Source organism: Gracilinanus agilis, chromosome 1, assembly GCF_016433145.1.
Source record: "Gracilinanus agilis isolate LMUSP501 chromosome 1, AgileGrace, whole genome shotgun sequence".
NCBI lineage: Eukaryota > Metazoa > Chordata > Mammalia > Didelphimorphia > Didelphidae > Gracilinanus > Gracilinanus agilis.
In genome coordinates, this window is record NC_058130.1 from 751,472,929 (window position 1) to 751,493,338 (window position 20,410).

A 20,410-nucleotide genomic window follows, 5' to 3' on the forward strand; every position below is an offset into this window, starting at 1 on the left:
GAGAGGGAGAGAAGGAGAGAGAGAGAGAGAGAGAGAGAGAGAGAGAGAGAGAGAGAGAGAGAGAGAGAGAGAGAGAGAGGGAGGGGGAGAGACAGAGACAGAGAGACAGAGAGAGAGACAGAGAGACAGAGAGACAGAGAGACAGAGAGTCAGAGAGACAGAGAGAGATTGAAAAAGAGAGAATATGAGGGAGGGACCAGAAAGAGAATAAGGTATAAGAAGGCTGAAAATCTTCCCATCCTTGAGTAAGGACTAACTCCTGGCCTAGAAGATTTTAAATTTAAAATAATTTCATGCTGGGTATGATCCAAGCCAGTGATTCCCAAAGTGGGCGCCACTGCCCCCGGTGGGTGCTGCAGTGATCCAGGGAAGCGGTGATGGCCACAGGTGCATTTATCTTTCCTATTAATTGCTATTAAAATTAAAAAAAAAAATTTCCAGGGGGCTAAGTAATATTTTTTCTGGAAAGGGGGCAGGAGGCCAAAAAAGTTTGGGAACCACTGATCCAAGCCAATAAAACAGAAGAGTTCTTAATATCGTGAGCCCTACCCTGAGGTTATTTCTTTCTTCTTTTCTCTTTACCCAGTTTAGGGCTTGTTGCTGGGGATCAATACACAAAGGAAAACGACTGGCTCGAGTGGTAAGGATACCATTCTGAACAGAGAGCTCATCAGGAGGCAGGCCTTGAGAGCCCCACCTAGGAATCAAAACAACAGAAAATTAATGCCATATCCAAGGCTTCCTTTATGATTGTATTTGTATTGCTACAAATTGCTACAGAAGAGTCTAAAAGCCAAAGACTGAGAGAGAAGAAATGATAATGGTTCTTGAGGAAGAGACCAATAGATCTTGTTCCAAGTATCGGAAAAAAATATGTTTGCTCTCTCCCTACTCTAGGGCTTTGGAGGCTTGGCCTCTGTTTTCATATTAAATTCAGTCCCCTGCCCAAGCCTTCCTTCTTACAACACCTCCATACAAGAGGACCACCCCCACTGCTGTCCTCTCCCGAGCCTCGTGTCACTAAATAATACCATTGCCCTGTTGGCTTTCGAGTGTCACTTACCTACTAATCTCCACATCATCTGTGAGCAGGCTTTCTAATCGAAAAGGCTGGCTCAGGGGAACTTCCCGTTCCAGTAAATCTCCTTGCCACACAATATTCACCATCTCATCTCGAAACTCCCAGGTGAAGGCCCCTTCATAGCTCAGGAAAGCAGAGCAAAGCAGACAGTCCCCCAACAACTTGAATCTTCGGTGCATCAACTCTTCTAAATCAGCCAGCCATCTGATGGGGAAGAGACAGTTACCCCAGTTCAATCCAAAATGGAGAGAAACTTGACATGATTCACAACCTTCTCCCAGGAGGGATAGAAATCTATCTGCCAAAGTTTCCAAATCGACCATTTCTTCAGGCTAGCAGAGACATATTATCATATGAGTAACTGGCGACCATTAGCAAAATGGACATGTGCAAAAGCACGGCCATGGGACAATCCTGTCACTACATTTTAGAATGTACAGATTCTAGCTTTAATCACTGTCCTCTTAAGCCACAAAGGACTTCACTTTATCACACTGTTGGCGATGGTTTCTGACTTCCACAACCAGCAGCATAAGACTTGGAGCCACCAAATCCCCAAAGGTCAAAGGTGCTTTAGGGATCTGTCATCTGTGTCTAGTCCTTCCCTAGTCCCACAGCTGCTTTGGGTTCTTTGTACTTGACAGGAGAAAAAGTCTGTTTACAAAAGGCCTTTGCCTGCCTTAGAGGCATAGAAAAGAAGCCAAGCCTGCTCAGGATGAGAGCCTAGCTGTGAGAGCCATTTTACAATGGCCAGCAGCCCAGTTCAAACCACTGGCCTTAAATTGGAACATTAATGCACTGCTGGTGGAGTTGTGAACTGATCCAACCATTCTGGATGGCAATTTGGAACTATGCTCAAAGGGCTATAAAAGAATGCCTGCCCTTTGATCCAGCCATACCATTGCTGGGTTTGTACCCCAAAGAGATCATTGATAAACCGACTTTATGAAAATATTTATAGCTGCTCTTTTTGTGGTGACAAAAAACTGGAAAATGAAGGAATGCCCTTCAATTGGGGAATGGCTAAACAAATTGTGGTATATGTTGGTGATGGAATACTATTGTGCTCAAAGGAATAATAAACTGGAGGAATTCCATGTGAACTGGAAAGACCTCCAGGAACTGATGCAGAGTGAAAGGAGCAGAGCCAGAAGAACATTGTACACAGAGACTGATGTATTATGGTAAAATCGAATGTAATGGACTTCTATACTGGCAGCAATGCAATGACCCAGGACAATTCTGAGGGATTTATGGTAAAGAATGCTACCCACATTCAGAGGAAGAACTACAGGAGAGGAAACACAGAAGAAAAGCAACTGCTTGAACACGTGGGTTGAGGTAGACAATGATGGGGGACGCAGACTCGAAACTACCACACCAATGCAACTATCAACAATTTGGAAATAGGTCTTGATCAATAACACATGTTAAAACCAGTGGAAATGTGCATCGGCTATGGGGGGGAGGGAGGTCAGGGGGTGAAGGGGAAAGTAAGAGCATAAATCATGTAACCATGTTAATTTTTCTAAAAAATAAATATTAATAAATGTTAAAAAAATAAAATCTTGATAGATCTGTAAAAAAAAAAAAAAAAAACACTGGCCTTCTGGCTCCAACATAAGAAACTCTTCCTGATTTCTTTCCACAAAACTAAGCTGACCTCACGTTTTCTGAGCCCAAGCCGGAGATCAACTTGTCAGCAGCAATCAGCCGCCTTTCCATGATCTCGGCTTCTTCTTGGAGCTGTTGCTTTTCCAGTATGGCTGCCTCATATTTGGCTCCCAAAGCTTCTAGTTCAGCCTGAAGTGTGGCCAGCTCATTCTGAATTCTTTCCAGTTCTCTTTTACTGAGGAAAAAGTTCCGTTCCAGCCTTGCCACCTGTATTTTAAGGAGAGTGGACACAATGTCTGAGAAACTAAATTATGGAGTGGGAAGTGGAGATTGGTGAAGGGAGGGGATGGGAGAAGATATGTGGGTGCCTCTCTACATATGGGGTTCAACCTCTCTTTCTCCCTACATATATAAACATATATACACACACATATATGTGTGTATGTATTTATATCACATTTCCATGTGTATCCATTGGGGTTACACTGGTGACTTCAAACATTAAGATGTGACTCCATGTGAACTGACCCAAACATTCTGGAAGAAAATTTGTAATTATGCAAAAAGGGCTTTAAAAGAATGCCTGCCTTTGATCCAACAATACCACTACCAGGTTTGTACCCCAAAGAGATAATAAAAAACGGTTGTACAAAAATATTCATAGCTGCGCTCTTTGTGGCAGCAAAAAATTGGAAGATGAGGCGCTGGCCCTCGATTGGGGAATGGCTGAACAAATTGTGGTATCTGCTGGTGATGGAATACGATTGTGCTATAAGGAATGATGAACTGCTTGATTTCTACAAGAACTGGAAAGACCTCCATGAACTGATGCAGAGTGAAATAAGCAGAACCAGGAGAACATTATACACAGTAACTACAATATTGTGGAATGATCAAAGGTAATAGCCTTTTCTACTAATAGCAATGCAAGGATCCAGGACAATCCTGAGAGACTTATGAGAAAGAACGCTATCCACATCGAGAGAAAGAACTGTGGGAGCAGAAATGTAGAAGAAAAGTATATGATTTATCACTTATTTATATAGGTATGTGATTTGGGGTTTTGATTTTAAAAGATTACTCTATTATAAAAATTAATAATATGGAAATAGGTATCAAGTGATAATACACATATAACCCAGTGGAATTGCTTGTCAGCTCTAGGAAGGAGGAAGGAAGAGGAAAGGGAGAGAACATGAATCATGTAACCATGGAAAATATTTTAAAATAAATTAGTTATTTTTTAAAAAAATTATGTGGCTCCAGGTTAAAAGTGCAGAAAAGGGCAAGAGTGACCTCACTGAGTTGCCTGTTTGTTTTTCAATCAGTGGAAACAATTAGCAGACTCTAATGTTCTGGGGTTATAAATTAAGATAAAACAATGCCTCACAACACATACAAGTAATCCTCTTCATTCTTGGTTTTTCAAATTAAAACTTAATATGCTTTAATGGAGCACTCATCTCAAACCTAATTTTCATTCTCTTCATATACAGAATTTGACAAAGGCCTTTTAAGAAGTCAGCTCTCTTCCTATCTCAAATTCATCTAAAAAGGAGTGTATTTCAGGGCCAGAATCTACAGTTGCTTGGAAGGTGTTTTGGTTTTTTTTTTTTAACCTTTTCCTTCTGTCTTAGAATCAATACTAAGTATCCATTCCAAGGCAGAAGAAGTCACTGAGGTTAAATGACTTACCCAGGGTCACACATCTAGGAAGACCCTGAGGTTAGATTTGAACCCAGAACTTCCCATCTCAGGCCTAGTGCTATACCCATTGAGCCACCTATCTGCCAGTTGGGAGGGATTTCTAATGCAGACCAACACAGAAAGGTATTGAGCACAAAAGATGCCAATTAAATCCAGGCTGTATTCAGGCCAATTTCCTTCTAGGGTTCACAAATGGGCAGTACCTTGTCTCTTTTGGGTTTGATTTCTTTAAAAACATCACAGTAGCCCATCACAGCTTCAACGAACTTCAGCATGCCCAATCCTGCTTTGCTTACAGCCTCCATTTCTTCAAAGGTTGTATTGAGATTCTTCAAGAGTGCTTTAAGATAAGATATGGAGATTTTCAGTCAGTGGGTCAGTTAATTTTAAGTGCCATTAAGTGCCTCCTCTGGGCCAGACAGTGTGCTAAGTGCTGGAGTTATCAAAAAGGACAAGAAACAGTCCTGCTCTCAAAGAGCTCACAAGCTAGTGGTGGGGAGTCCAACACAATCCAATACAGGAAAGATTAGAGGCAAGGAAGAAAGCACCAAGATGAAGAAGGGCTGGGAAAGACTTCTTGCCGAAGCCAAGATTTTAGCCACGACTTAAGGAAGTCAGGGCAGCCAGAAGGGAGGAGATTCAGGCATGAAGTCCGGCCGCTGCCAATGCCCAGAGTCAGGAGATAGAATGTCTCGTGTGAGCAATGCCAAGGGAGGAAGAGTACCTGGGAATGAGTAAGGTAAAAAAAAGACTGGAGAGGTAGGAGGGAGCCAGGAAATGAAGGGCTTTGAATGCCAACTGGAGCAATTTATGTTTGATCCTGGAGGTAGTAGGGAGCCCTTGGAGTTTACTGAGTGAGGGGGGTGACGTGGTCAGACCTTTAGGAAAATCACTTTCCCAGATGAGTGAAGGACAGCCTGAACTAGACTTGAGGCAGGCAGACCCTCACCCCACAGCAGCTATTGAAATAGTCCAAAAGTGAGGTGCTGGAGACCTGAACCAGCATGGGGGTGGTGCCAGAGGAGACAAGGGGGCATATTCAAGAGACACAGAAGTAAAATCAACAGGCCTTGGCAACAGATTGGATGCGGTAGGGGTGAGAGAGAGACAGACAGACAGAGAGACAGAGAGACAGAGAGAGAGACAGAGAGTGAGGATCCCAGGGTAACTCCTAGGTTGTGAGATTGAGGGAATGTGAGGATGGAGATAGCCTTGACAGTAATAGGACAATTCAGAAGGGGGAAGAGCCTGGGGGGGAGAGCAAAGATAATGAGTTCTTTTTTTTTTGAAGTCCCTTGGGATATACAATTTGAGAAAATGAGAAATGTGCCACTTTGGAAAAAGGGGGAGGACAGCTGGGTGGCTTAGTGGATAGAGAGCCAGGCCTAGAGATGGGAGGTCCTGGCTTCAAATCTGGCCTCAGACACTTCCTAGCTGTGTGACCCCCATTGTTTAGCCCTTATAGCTCTCCTACCTTGGAATCAATACTTAGTACTGATTCTAAAGCAGAAAATAAGGGTTGTTTTTTTTTTAAGGAAGGAAGGAAGGAAGAAAGGAAGAAAAGAAGGAAAGAAGGAAAAAAGAGAGGGAGAGGGGAAAGAAGGGAGGGAGAAAGGAAAGAAGGGAGGGAGCCAGGGAGGGAGAAAGAGAGAAACAGAGAGAGACAAGGAAACAAGATGGTTCAGGGCAAATTAAACACTTCCAATTCATTATTCTTTCACAAATGTGTCCATAAAATACAGATCCAACTATCTTGGATCTGGGGGACCCAGACATCCGTTTGTGAATATCAGAGAAACCTCTAGAAGGGTAAAGGCAAACTGACCTGAACTGAATTGGAGCCAAAGTCTCTTCTTCTTACTTGACCTTCAAGGTCTCTGTTGAGAGGCTCTGTCTGTACAAGTAGCCTGTGTCTTGTCACATCTGCCATTGCTGGCAGCCCTGAGATCTTTGGCCCAGATTTGCAACAGAGTCATCAGATTTGCTGGGAGAGAACCCCCGGTTACCATAGTTATCCTCTGATGGATCTTAATAGGAAAGGGTCCTCAGATAAAACCATCCCAAAGTTAGGCCTTGGAGCTCCCCTACAGTGGTCCTTACACATAACTGAAAACAACCAACATTAAAACAAGGGAGGATTTACTGTGGAGGGGATAAAACCAATGCCAAGAATTGGACGAGGACATCTTGGTACAAGGCAAGTGTACTGGAATGGAAGTCCTAGATCAAAGGACATAGGTGCAAATCTTGGTCCTGTTGCTACTACCCTTGTGACCCTGAATAAGTCACCGAGACCTGTCTGGGCCTCATTTCCCACCTCGGTTAAATAAAGGGGCTGGACTATCTGACCTACTGGATTCTTTCCAGTTCTAAACCTATATTGTATGATTCTATGAACTTAGAACAAAAATATCAGGATAGTTATATAATTACATTTGCTTTTCTCATAAATATAGATTATGATATAGCTATAGATACTGAGATATAGAAATAAAGATATCAGCATAGGTATAGATACAAATATATAGGTATGGGTATAGATGATATGGATATAGGCATAGATATAGGTATTGATATAAGTATAGATATATGGGTATAGATGCTATAGAGATAGATGACATAGAGAGAGGCATAGGTATAGGCATAGATAGAAGTAAAGATATAGATGATACAAATATAAATAAAGAGAGAGGAAATTGGTCTCTCAGAGGAATCACACATTCTCCCTCAGAATTCAGGCCGGATGGGTGTTTGGGTCCTCAGGAACCAATGCACCAAAGGGTTGGCTGTTCATTGGAAACTTGGGGCATTTACTCTCAACATCCATTTTTTAATGTGTCAGTATTAGCTTTGTGTAGGAGGAAGTCTACTTGTTAAAAGGCGAAGTCCTTTGACAGAAAGGATAAGCTTAAGAATAAAAACATCCATAAAACTCTGAGTAAAAAAGCTGTGTCCTGCCAGATGAAACTTGGGGTGACATCCAGCTTTCGTAGATGCCATTGAGAATGAGAGAATTGTGTTTTTTAAGGAGTCTCCAGTTCCCTTGCCAAAAGTCAAAGCTGTGGACCCTGTAAAAGAAAAGTCACTTCCTCCTTCTCAGTCATGGGTCATGCATGTCCTTCCCCGCCCCCCAGGGACCCCAGCAGTCTCTCTTTCCAAAGAGATCAAACCAACCTAAAATTGCATGGTTTTCTCTAGATTGAAACAAAGAGAGAAAGGTCCTCAGAAGCCCCAAAGAAAGCCGGAATAGTGTCCGCTTAAATGCGAGTGCCACTCTGATCATCTCTGCTTACCACGGATGTTTTTGACTTGGCTCTGGGTCACTGCATCAAAATCCATCTCCATGAGAGACCTCAGGAAATTTGGGTCAGACATCATGCCTTTGGCTGTCTTCCAGTTGAGTTCTTTGTAGCCCTTCATGATCAGAATACACTCGCAAACTGTCTGCACCTGCTTAGGAGGCTTCGCAAAAGACCTAGGAAAGAAAAAGACCAAAGAAATCAGTCGAACACAGCCATGGAATATTAATTAAGATGGGCTCGAGATAAGCATTAAAGACACCGATGTTAGCGGTGGGAGGTCAGAGGGAGCAGAGCTTGGAACTTGGGATCACAAGACCCCCTCGGTTTAAATTCCAGCTTAGATGCTTTCCAGATGAGTGACTATGCCTAAGTTATATAACCCATCTGAGCCTCATTTTCCACATCTGAAAATGGGGATAATAATATCTGTAGTAACTCCAACCAGGCCTGCCCTACCCTCAGAGTTCAACCCCTCTCCTTTCAAGGCTGAGCAAAGTGAGACTCCAGGCACTTAACTGAGATTAAGAGACTTGCCCAAGGGGCAGCTGGGTAGCTCAGTGGATTGAGAGTCAGTCCCAGAGACAGGAGGTCCTAGGTTCAAATCTGGCCTCAGATACTTCCCAGCTGTGTGACCCTGGGCCAGTCACTTGACCCCCATTGCCCACCCTTACCACTCTTCCACCAAGGAGCCGATACACAGAAGTTAAGGGTTTACAAAGAGAGAGAGAGAGAGAGAGAGAGAGAGAGAGAGAGAGAGAGAGAGAGAGACTTGTCCAAAGTCACACTTGGTAGTAAAGCATCAAAGGCAACATTTGAATTTAGGTCCCCCAATTCCAGAGTCTGCTTTTTCTACTTTGCCATGGCCATCTAGAAGGTCAGGTAAGGAGGCTACTTTACAGTACTTTATATATATAATATGATGCCCTAAGATCCTAAAATGTCAGAAATGAAGGTGAGAGAGAGAGAGAGAACACTTTTTTCTCTCCTCAATAATCAAAACACCAGAAAGTCTAGAGTTAGAGATGCAGGGAATCTGAGACAGCAACGGCAAAAGCAATCCCCTAAAATATCAAGGCACGAAGACAGAGCCGTTGCATCTGCTGTTCTACCACATCGTGCCATCTGATTCTTCGCATGGACAATACTGGGCCCCCAAATGAGCCCCTGGGGAGACTGGAGAAAAACTGGAGAGCTGAAATCAGGCACCATTCAGAGCCAATGGCCATGAAAGTATGTCTGGCCTCCTGCTGAATGAAGCCAAGGACACGGAAGTGAGCGTGTGCATTGCCTCATTTCTGAGACAAGGGGAACAATGCATGTTTTTTCCATTTAGGCACAGAATTTGAAGGTGGACAGGGATTCACCTTGGCAAAGGCTGAGCACAGCATTTGCTCATTTCTGGGGAGTGTCCCAAACTCTTACCTATCCAATTACCATTTACCAGGCTAATCCAAAAATCTTTTCTTCTTTAAACCTTTACCTTCCATCTTAGAATCAATATTGTGAATGATTCGAAGGCAGAAAAGCAGAAAAGGCTAGGCAATTGGGGTTAAGTGACTTGTCCAGGGTCACCCAGCTAAGAAGTATCTGAGACCAGATTTGAACCCAGGACCTCCCATCTCCAGCTCTGGCTCCCAATCCACTGAGCCACCCAGCTGCCTCCAAACATGTTTCTATTGAGAAACAACACAGACAGGATCCATTCTTAACTTTGACCTCTCTGCCCAGTAATGAGGACATTTTCATTTGCCCCTGGGGGAAGGAATAACTCCCCTAGGAAAAATTACTTTTTGCTACCAATAGCAACATCTCTGGAGAAGAGCTTTGCTTCCTGGACAAAGAAACTATGATATTAAATCAAATACTTCATTAATATAAAAGCAAGATTATTCGCCTTTAAAGAGGAGTCAGGCAACATCCAAAAAATAAGACAAACATGACATCAGTTTCCTCCAAAATCATTTCTAATAAGAACATAGACAGGAAAAATCATTGTATTGCGTATAACATAAGCATTAGAATCAGGCTGAACAAAGCCAAAACTTGGGTAACGAGTACATGAAAGGAGGCAGTGTGGTACAATGGAAAGAGCATGGCGCTGGAGTCAGAGGACTTGATTTTAAATCCTAATTCTGCTGCTCACTCTCTGGGGAGCACTGGCTGAGCCACTTACATAGACCTCAGTTTCCTCATCTGAAAAACAAAGATGACCTCTGAGGTCTATAGAAAAGATATGTAAGGTAATGGAGGCACCAGGGATATTATAATAAAACTAGATGATTGTGGGTACACACACTGGAGTTTATGAGAGACTAGACCTGGACATGGAGAACAGAACAGCCAAGCTGCTCCTAACTGACAGAGGGACAGTTGACCAACTGTCACCCTGGGCCAGAGGCTTTGAATCCACCAGGCAAGGTAACAGGATATAACTGGTTTTAATTATGAACAACAACAAGGTGGGATAGGGATGTCTACTCTAAAACCTTAAATCTAATGACAAAACCCACAGGGAAAGGGGAGGACTTTTTTCTACACTAACTTAGTGATCTAAACTGACAGGGCCTAAGGAGCTGTAATGGAGTCTCTGAGTGACTGCCTCAGTCTGGACCCGCCAGACTTGAGCAGCACCGCTAGGGGCTGATGTGGCTTTGGGATTCTCACTGCAATCCACTGATGATCTCTGGATGAAGAGCCAAGGTGGTCTCAGGTACCAAGTAGGGAGGGTTTGCTTGAAACGCTGTCCACCAGATCTCAAACTTCTCTTCTTCCCTTGGCACAGCACTGTTGATCTTGTCTCTTTGCTAGATGCCACCACCACACAGGATCCCAGGGGAAAAATCAGGATGCAGGGTGTTCTTTGCTCTGAGACCTCCCAGGCTGGCAACAGTTTTTGCCCACCACTAACGGAGTCCTCTCTCAGGGCACACACACTTCCTCCTCCTTCATTCTATCCTAGAATTCCCAGCTCCAGCTCCTTCCTGCTAGGTCAACCTTAATTCTTAATCAATAACTATCTAATCTTCCTCACAACAGGTCCCTTCCATCCCCTCCATGACTATGGAGGAAGAATATTGCTATCTTTGTCCAGCCTGTGCCTGACACGTTCCTCTTCCTCATTTCCACGTCTTAGACTTCTTGGCTTCCTTCAGGGCACTGCTTGAGCGCCATCTTGTACTGGAGGCATTTCTTGGCCCCCACAGAAGCTCAAACTCTCATTCCTGAAATTACTTTGTACTGTTCCATCTGTACTCTGTGTTTAGTTGTCTGTATGTGTACATGTTCTACAGCGTCCTCACCCTCTCCAGTAGAAGAACACGAGCTTCTTGAGGTCGTGGCCTGGTTTGCTTTTGTCTTTGTATTCCGCAGGCCTTCGATGGTGCTCACGTTAGAGAAGATGCCAAATGCCTGCCTGGTGCTGTGATTAGAGTCCTACAAATGATAACACCCTGGAAAGATGTCTAGGTGCGAGAGTCAAAAAGGAGAGAGGCGTCAGCAGGAAGGAAGAGCAGAAGGAACTTCAGGGACACTGCGGCCATGTTCTTTATTTGGACCTCATGAATGATGTGAGATGCATCTTCCAAAGTCCACAGATGAATGGGCACTGCAGAGGAAGAGCTCTGTAGCCTGCCTTTCTTCCTGTCTGGATGGCTCCTTTTACTCACCAACTTTACCTTCCATCTTAGAATCAGTACTTGGTGTATCGGTTCCAAGGCAGAAGGGCAGTAAGGGCTAGGCAATTGGGGTAAGTGACTTGCCCAGGATCACACAGCTAGGAAGTGTCTGAGGCTACATTTGAACCCAAGTCCTCTCAGCTCTAGGTCTGTCTCTCAATATACCTAGCTTCCCCCTAACCGGCTGATTTTTGATAACCACGAGCTTCATCTGGTAATCTCCCTTAGGAATTACTGACAGAGCACCTACTAGTTTGAACTTTCTTAGTGCCTCATTTACCACAGAGAAGAGAAAAAAGCATAGAGGGAGTCCATTCTACCTAATGATGTATAATTTCTGTTGTTGTTCTAGACCTTTGTGTGGAATTTCCATCAATTAATCAATCAACAGCCTTTATGAAGCACCAATACATGTTGTCTCCCCTAATTAGAGTATGAGCTCCCTGAGAGCAGGAACTCTCTCTCTCTTTTTCTATCTGTATCCCCAGCACTTAGTATAATGCTTGGCACATGATAAGTGCTTTAAAATGCTTTTCAAACAACTGCTTGATCACGTGAGTCGATGGGGATATGATTGGGGATGTAGACTCTAAGCCATCACCCCAATGCAAATACTAATAATATGGAAATAGGTCTTGATCAATGACACATGTAAAACCCAGTGGAATTGAGTGCTGGCTATGGGAGGGAGGTGCGAATAGGGGAGGGAAAGAACACGAATCATGGAACCATGGAAAAATATTCTTAGTTAATCAATAAAAAATTTTTAAGTGAAAATACTATTCATTCATTCATTCAGCTACTGTGCCATTGGCTTGGAAGACAATGACAGAAATCTCTGCCTTTAGGGAGTTGATGGGGAGCAGCTGGGTAGCCCAGAAGGTTGAGGACTGGGCCTGGAGTCAGGAAGACCCGAGCTCACCTGACAGCACCTAATTCAGGATTCTTGGGAAAACAAAGAGCTGCTTCAAGCTCTAAGAATCCATCCCCCTCCTCTTCAGGAAGAGCCTCACATTTGTTCTCTAGCTAGCAGAGTAAGGCAGTCCTTCTTGTGGAAGCACCAGGCGACACAGTAGAAGGTCTGGAACAATCTAAGTTCGAATCCAGTCCCAGATCTTGGGAAAGCCACTTACCCAATGATTGTCCCAGTTTCCTCAATTGTAAAAGAGGGATAATGATGGCACCTACCTCTCGGGATTGTTGTAAAGATCAAATGAGATATTTGTAAAACACTTTGCATAGTGTCTGGAAAAGAGATGGTCCTTAATAAATGCTTTGGGCAGCTAGGTGGCACAGTGAATAGAGCACTGGGTCTGGAGTCAGAAAGGCCTGAGTTCAAATCCGACCTCAGACACTGTGTGTTTTCCTGGGCAAGTCACTTAACCATGTTAGCCTCAGTTTCCTCATCTGTCAAATGAGCTGGAGAAGGAGAAGGCAAACCACTCCATTATCTTAGCCAAGAAAGACCCCAAATGGAACAATAAAGAATCAGACACAACAGAAAATCAGCTAAACAACAATAATAAATACCCATTTCCTTCTTTTCATCAAGGGAGACAGACAACATGGATGTGTTTGTGTGTGTGCGTGTGTATATATAATATGTGATGTTGTTCTGTTTTGTCTATACCTGTATATTGTATAAGTATATATAAAGATATATACAGAGGTCTATAGATGTCTCCTTCTTCCTATTTTGTGTACATCTAGATGCATATATACATAGACGTATTCGTACATACATCTATCTAGTCATATACAAGATAGGAACAAGATGACTTCAGGAAGAGGGCATGAGCGGCTGAGGGGCATCAGGAAATGCCTCCTGGAAAAGCTGGCCCTTGCGGTGAACTTGAGGAAGTCCAGGATTCTCATGATGGGGAAGCCCCTTGTCCCAAACCAGATCAGCTCCTTCTCTGTAACTTGGGGAGTCTTTCTGAGTCTCCTGGACAAAAAGTCTGTAAGAGGCTCTGCCTAAGCCTAGTCTTGAGCAGCTGATGCTTATCTTATCCTGAGGCTACTCTCTAACTATTGTAAATATGAACAACCTGAGCAAGGATCTTTCCACCTCTATAAAAACATTCTTCATTCTTCAATAAAGCTGCCTTTTGCTTGCTACCAGCAACAGTGGCCTTCCTGACCCTGCTATATTCTCTCTTATTTTTCTCTTATTCTTCTTATCACCTTTGAAGATCTCCAGAGAGATTGGTCCCTGTCAAGACTCTAAGAGACTTACCTATGGTCTACACAGCCAAGATGGGGCAGAGATACACCTGCACTACCCCTGTGTGAACCATTATGGTGGATGAAAGTGTTACCTGATCTCTGTGACATCTGACTTGTCCAGCTTCTGCAGCTCCAGCTTGGCTGCTTCTAAGATGGGCATGGCTTCCTCCAGGGCCGTTTCAGCCTCTGCTTTCTCCACAGCAATGATCTTATTCTGTTCCTCTATCTCTATGGCTTTTTCTTCAGCAAGCTTTTTCTTTTCCTCCGCTGCAAGGTGAGGTGGGAAAATGTAATGTTACAACTGGTACAAATGAGGCAGGTTTGACTTGGCTTTATTGGAGTAACAAAAGGAGAAACATCCTTGGCCGTACATCCTCTCTGGTTTCCATGTGGATGGCCCTGAGGCAGGAGAAACTCAAACCTTGGAATCTAGTGACCATAACCCAGAAGCAATCTCCGATTCTCTCCTCTTTCTTTTGGCCCCTTCACAATCTCTGTCTCTCTGTCTCTGTCTCTCTCTCTCTCTCTGTCTCTCTCTCTCTCTGTCTCTCTCTCTCTCTGTCTCTCTCTCTCTCTCTCTCTCTCTCTCTCTCTCTCTCTCTCTCTCTCTCATTAGGAACTTCCTTTTACAGTAGGTGATGCTGAAGCTATCCCAGAGAAATTCTTTCTTCTAATTGCCAATTCCTCATTCTCCCAATGGCCATTTTTCATCCCCTTTTCCTACAGCCACCTTCCTTACTGATGCTTTCACCTTCAGATTTAGCCTTATCAGCATTACTAAGCATATGGTACTGGACTTGGAGTCAGACCTAAATTCGAATCCCACTTCAGTTATCTACTGGCTACATGACCCTGGGTGGGTCATTTAAACTTCCTGGGCCTCAGTTTTTTCATCTGTGAAGTAACAGGGGTGAGCTCCATGGGCCTCTAAGGTCCCTCCCCAGATCTAAATCTATCATCCTATGATCATAACGGAGAAACATGGCTGAAACCATTAGAGTAGAGATGAGTGGAAGAAATAGAAAGCATTTTGGTGCTTTGGGCAAACTAAATACTGCCTAAGCAGAAAGAGGAAAGGCATAGGGATTTTAAGAAATAAAACGTAAGGGGTCAGCTAGGTGGCTCAATGAGAACCAGGCCTTAAATCTGGCCTCAAATACTTCCTGGTTGTGTGACCCTGGATAAGTCACTTAGCCCTTCTGCCATGGAACCAATAGTATTGATTTTAAGACAGGAAAGGAAAGTAAGACAGGAAGGGAGAGAGGGAGGGAAGGAAGGAAGGAAGTGTAGAGAGAGAATATAAGCCTGGCATGGCGCCATGATAGAGCCTTGAGGAGAATTTCAGATACCCAAACATCTGCTAGTACCCTCCATCTGACAAAAGGAGAGCAGCATTTCTTTTCTTAACTTGCTCTGAGAAGGGCATGGTAATTGTACACAGTAGCAGCAATATAATTTGATGATCAACTGTGAACTTAGCTTTTCTCAGCAATACAGTGATCTAAGACAAATCTGAAGAACTTACAGCAAAAAATGCCATCTGCCTCCAGGAAAGAACTGATGGAGTCTGAATGCTGATCGAAGCACACTGTTTATTTTTAACTTCCTTTTTTTGTCTGTATTGTCTTTCACAACATGACTAATATGGAAGTACGTTTTGCATGAGTGCGCATGTCTAACTTCAAATTGTTTACCATCTCAGGGATGTGGAAGGTGAGGGCGGGAGGGAGAGAATTTGGAACTCCCATCTTGAAAGGCAAATGTTAATCCATGTCTGTACATGTAAATGGGGAAAAAAATTTTTTAAAGAAAGAGAAAGACATGGTGAGCTGGAGACCATTGAGAGGAGGCGGCCAGAACAGAAAAAGGTCTGGAGTATGGAGAACCCTGTAGGAAACATCTCTGGATGTGGACATGCTTAGCTTGGAGAACAGAATGCTCCGGGGTACAGGAGAGCCGTCTTCCAAGTATGTGAAGGGAAGTCGTGGGGAAGATGGATTAGACTTTTCCTCAGAGGACAGAATGAGGAACAATGGAGGAAAGTGACAAAGAGGTCATTTAAACTCTTAAGAAGAGCTATTCAAAAGCAAAATGGCACCTTGGGATGTAATAGATTCGTGCTTTGAGCAGAGACTGAATTGCTATTTATCCGGTAGGCTATTTAAGGAATTGTTTCCCATGTATAGACTGAAGCAGAAGACCTCCACCAGCCCTGAGATCCTGTTACCCCATGAGATGAACAGTATAAATGTTATTACTACCACTTTACTGAAAAGGAAACTGAGGACTCAAAGGGGTCACATAGCTAGTAAAGATCAGAGCTGGGATTTTAACAACCAGGTCTCTCAACAATCAAACCAGTCCTCTTTCCACTACACCACACACCCTGGCAAGCAAAGGCAGCAGGGATGAAATGGCATGTTCAGGGGAAAGGGTGTTGGATAATTTGGGATCTTGTAAGAAAGAAGGGGGGCAGCTAGGTGGTGCTGGGCCCAGAGTCAAGAAGGCTCATCTTCCGGATTTCAAATCTGGCCTCAGACACATCCTGGCTATGTGACCTTGGGTAAGTCACTTAACCTGCCTAGTTTTTTCTGCTCTTCTGCCTTGGAACCAATACTTAGTATTGATTTTATAACAAGAGGTAAAAAAGCAAAAGATCAGGTAAGAGATGGGGCAAAAAGCAGAGGTCTGGGAGTCATTTGCATATAGAGGCAAACCATGAGTTGACACTTGGCCAATCTATTGCTCCTCCCTGCTAGGAAGAGAACAAGGAGATGGAGAGGACTGAGCAAAGGAGACAGAGTAAGTGCTCAAACAAGAAAGGAACCCATATCCCAGAATCAAGAAGTGGAAAGAGTTCTGAAACAAATCTACCGAAAGCAGAAAGTAGACCCTCTGTCAAGTCCCCACAGCTAGTTCAGTCTCTGAACCCTTAATATTGACTTGTCCAATACAGCCAGTAGAAAGCAGGGTTTGAAGGGAGGTAGCTGAGGTTCACATTCCAGCTCTGCCATCTTTTACTAACCTCTGTGACCTCTTGAGCAAGTCTCTTGGCCCCTTTGGGCCTCAGTTTCCTCCTCTGTAAAGGAGGAGAGTTCTCTTTTTGCCCTTTATCAATGGTTTTATTTGACCACCATGACCCAATATTTATTCATTCACTTGGAAAGAGAGCAGAGAACCCACCAGAGACTTCCCTGGGGTTTCCCCAACCCTGCGTAATGGTACCCTGGAGAGATGTCCACTTGCTTGGCCCGCCGGCCCTAGGATGCCTTCGCCTATAACTTGCCTATTGCCGTGTTGGTTGAGATCTCCTCCAGCAAAGCCTCACAGGCAGCCGACTTCTCCGCAAGCACAATCTTCTGTTCTGCGAGCTTCACGTTCAACTCGTCTAGCTGAATGGTGGCTTCTTTCAGCTTATCCAGGCCTCCTTCCAGACGCTTGCACTGTGCTGATTGGAACACAATTCAAATGTTCACCAAAGGAAAAACTTGCAAAGTTCCAAGGATTTCATTCAAGCAGCCTCACCCTGATTTTTCTAATCATACCGGAGGTGGGGGGCATCGTCCACCAACTGATCATTCGGGGTCTTGTGGAAACCCAAAGCACATCACACTCACATCAGCATCTCGGGGGCCCAACCAACACCATAAACCAGTCTGATCGTTGTGGATTAAAAGTGCCAAAGCCAACATCCACCATTTAGAAAGCCAAATACTGGCTGTGACTGGCAATATTTTCAACACCATAATTTCTGCAGCATAATGTAAATATGAAATCATGGAGTACCCTAACAGCTTTGTCCAGGAACCAAAACTGAAAACAAGAGCCTGCCAGTATTCTTCTAGCATAGCAGGAAATGAGACATTCTCCTGAAAACAGATCTTTGGTAGAATCTACCTGTTCTGGAAAGCTCTATAATATTTCTAAGAAACGTCTAAACTTATGGTAAAACAAGCTTTTCGGTAACTTTTAAAAAAGTAAATTGGTGGGACGGCTAGGTGACTCAGTGGATTGAGAGCCAGTTCTAGAGACAGGAGGTCCTGGTATCATCCACTTCCTAGCTGTGTGACCCTGGGCAAGTCACTGAACCCCCATCGCCCAGCCCTTACCACTCTTCTGTTTTGGAACCAATATGTAGTATAGATTCTAAGAAGAAAGATAAGGGTTAAAAAAAAATAAATTGGTTTCTGTTCTTGTTCATTACTAGGGAGGGTTCAATGATGGGCTTAGGGTACGGGGTTTGTAAAAGTGAAATTTGGGAAAATGCCATCTAAAAGTGTATATATTTCTACAGGTTGAAATGACTGTGCTGTGAAGACAAAAGAAAGACATCAGTAAATTGTACAGCATTTTATCATCAGCATATATAAATATAAATAAACAAGTGCTAGTTAAATAAACAAATAAGTAGGAGAGTGCATTCATCAGCATATATAAATCTTCAGTCATCCATCCATAAAGCTTACCTATGTTGAACTGAGTTTTCTCATCCAGTAACTTGGAATAGGTATTGATAAAATCGAGGAAGTTCTTGGGAGTGACATAGTTGCTTCGCCTCAATTTTTGAAGGAATTTTTTACTAAAATGACCAACAGAATCATGGACCATAACAATGTGTCCTACCACATCTTCGATGTAATCCAATGGGACCATTGGGTTGTCTCCTAAAGCAAAAGGGCGGAAATGTGAGAGCAAGCTCCTCTAGGAAACTATGAGCAGTATTCTCTTTCTGATAAGGCTGGGCTACGATGCTAAAGGAAGCTGGCTGAGACAGTAGATAGAGTGCTGGGCCTGGAGTCAGGAAGACTCATCTTCTGGAGTTCAAATCCAGCCTCAGATACTTACTGGCTGTGTGACCCTGAGCAAGACACTTAAACCTATCTGCCTCGGTTTCCTCATCTGTCAAATGACTGGAAAAGGAAATGGTAAACCACTCCAGTATCTCTGCCAAGAAAACCTCAAATAGTGTTGGACGTGACTGAACAACAAGATTGATTCTTGGGCTAGAGTGTAGCAATTGTGTTTCCTTACAGTAAGGGAGATCTATTCTCCCATACAGGTAAAAATTTCCTTGACAAAAGAGCCTGAATACCATCAAGTATAATTCAAACTGTGAGTACAAAGGCCCTGGAGATAGCGGATATCATTCACTCATTAAGTTAAATTTTAAAGGGCATCAGGTAATTTCCTGAAATCAGGAGAGTTCTAAATCTTTTCAGTGTTGAGTCTTGGGCCTAAGGAGCAAGTTTCTAACAGTGAGGGATATCCCAACATGAAAGGGATGCCTAGGAAGAGGCAGCAGGGTCCTCTCACTGGGGGCTTTCAAGCAAAGACCCGAATACCATTTGAGGACTATGTTGTAGATGGCCTCTAGGATCCTTTCCAGCTCAGATACTACATGGGTTCCCTCCACAAAGAGTTCCCTAGGAGACTCATGTTGTTTTGTCAGTCATGTCCAACTCTTCGTGAGCCCATTTGGGGTTTTCTTGGCCAAGATACTGGAGTGGTTCCTCATTTCCTTTTCCAGCAGGACAACCTTTCTGGAAAACAATTTGTAATTATTCAATTGAGTGACTAAAATGCCTCTGTCCTTTGAGCTAGAGATTAGGTTTATTAGGCTTGTACTCCAAGGAGTCCACTGATAACAAGGAAGTCCCTTTAGGCACCAAAATATTTATAGCAGAACTATTGGAGAAACAAAGTATCGGAAACCAAATACATGCCCATCTACTTTGGGAATGGACATCTACTTGGAGATGGGGAGTGGAGCTGGCTAAACAGATTGTGGCATATGTTTGTGTAATTATAATTGTGTAAATATATGTAATATATATAATTATAATAAGTGTCCGAGGCCAGATTTGATCCCAGGTCCTCCCATCTGCACTTCTGGTTCTCTACCCCCCGCATCACCTCGCTGCCCCTCTTCCTGATATGTTTAACAGGGATAAGAGTTAACTACAGTCTATACCTCCAAAGGCTGTTGTAAGGCTCAAAATAGATACTGCTTGTAAGGCACTTTATAAACTCTAGCATGCTCTAGAATAAACATTTGTCAGTCAATAAACATTTATTAAGCTCCTATTGTGTGCCAGACAGTATGTTAAGAGCTATTATGTAAGTGTTAGTTATAATTAAGGTCATTGTTAAATAAATCTTAGCTCCTTCTTACATTAAAAAATCAATTCAGGAAAAGGAATTCAAAGTTAGATTAAATAACAAATTATCCTATGATATATTAAAAGTTTGATTTCATTGTAACACTAACCTAAAAATGACTCGGCAACAGCTCGTAAGGCTTGGGGAGGCCACGGCAAGTACCAGTCAATGCCTGTATTATTCACCAGACCTGAAAGAAAAAGTAGATATTGTCAGGATCATTGTGCTTCAATAGCATTCACATCTCCATCTCCTTTACTGACTAATGAGTTAGTCATCAATGGAAACATACCAAGGAAAAGTCCCATCATTCAGAGGACTTATACTTTCCACTGACACTGTTAGAAGGACTCTCAAGGTAGCGTGAGCACCAGCACCATCTCCTCCTCTTCAGAACCTGGCCAAATCAGTGGAGTAACTGGAGGCCAAGAGAAAGAAGGAAGGAAGGAAGGAAGGAAGGGAGTGAGAGAGGGAGGAAGAGAGGGAGTGAGAGAGGGAGGAAGAGAGGGAGGGAGGAAGGAAGGAAGGGAGGGAGAGAGGAAAGAAGGGAGGGAGAGAGGAAAGAAGGGAGGAAGGAAGGAAGGAAGGAAGGAAGGAAGGAAGGAAGGAAGGAAGGAAGGAAGGAAGGAAGGAAGGAAGGGAGGGAG

The 20,410-nt window shown here is 43.4% G+C and overlaps 1 protein-coding gene across 1 annotated transcript in view; it reads right to left on the minus strand.

The window, feature by feature from the left end:
- Positions 1-20,410, minus strand: part of DNAH10 (dynein axonemal heavy chain 10) — a 185,857-nt gene that overhangs the window by 21,528 nt on the left and 143,919 nt on the right. Inside the window, exons 43-51 of the mRNA XM_044685402.1 lie at positions 19,873-19,953; positions 18,071-18,268; positions 16,891-17,052; positions 13,697-13,871; positions 7,696-7,877; positions 4,606-4,742; positions 2,745-2,962; positions 1,064-1,285; positions 550-697 (exon numbers count right to left, since the gene is read on the minus strand). Coding sequence (XP_044541337.1) covers positions 550-697; positions 1,064-1,285; positions 2,745-2,962; positions 4,606-4,742; positions 7,696-7,877; positions 13,697-13,871; positions 16,891-17,052; positions 18,071-18,268; positions 19,873-19,953 — 1,523 coding nt within the window. The remainder of the gene's footprint in view (positions 1-549; positions 698-1,063; positions 1,286-2,744; positions 2,963-4,605; positions 4,743-7,695; positions 7,878-13,696; positions 13,872-16,890; positions 17,053-18,070; positions 18,269-19,872; positions 19,954-20,410) is intronic.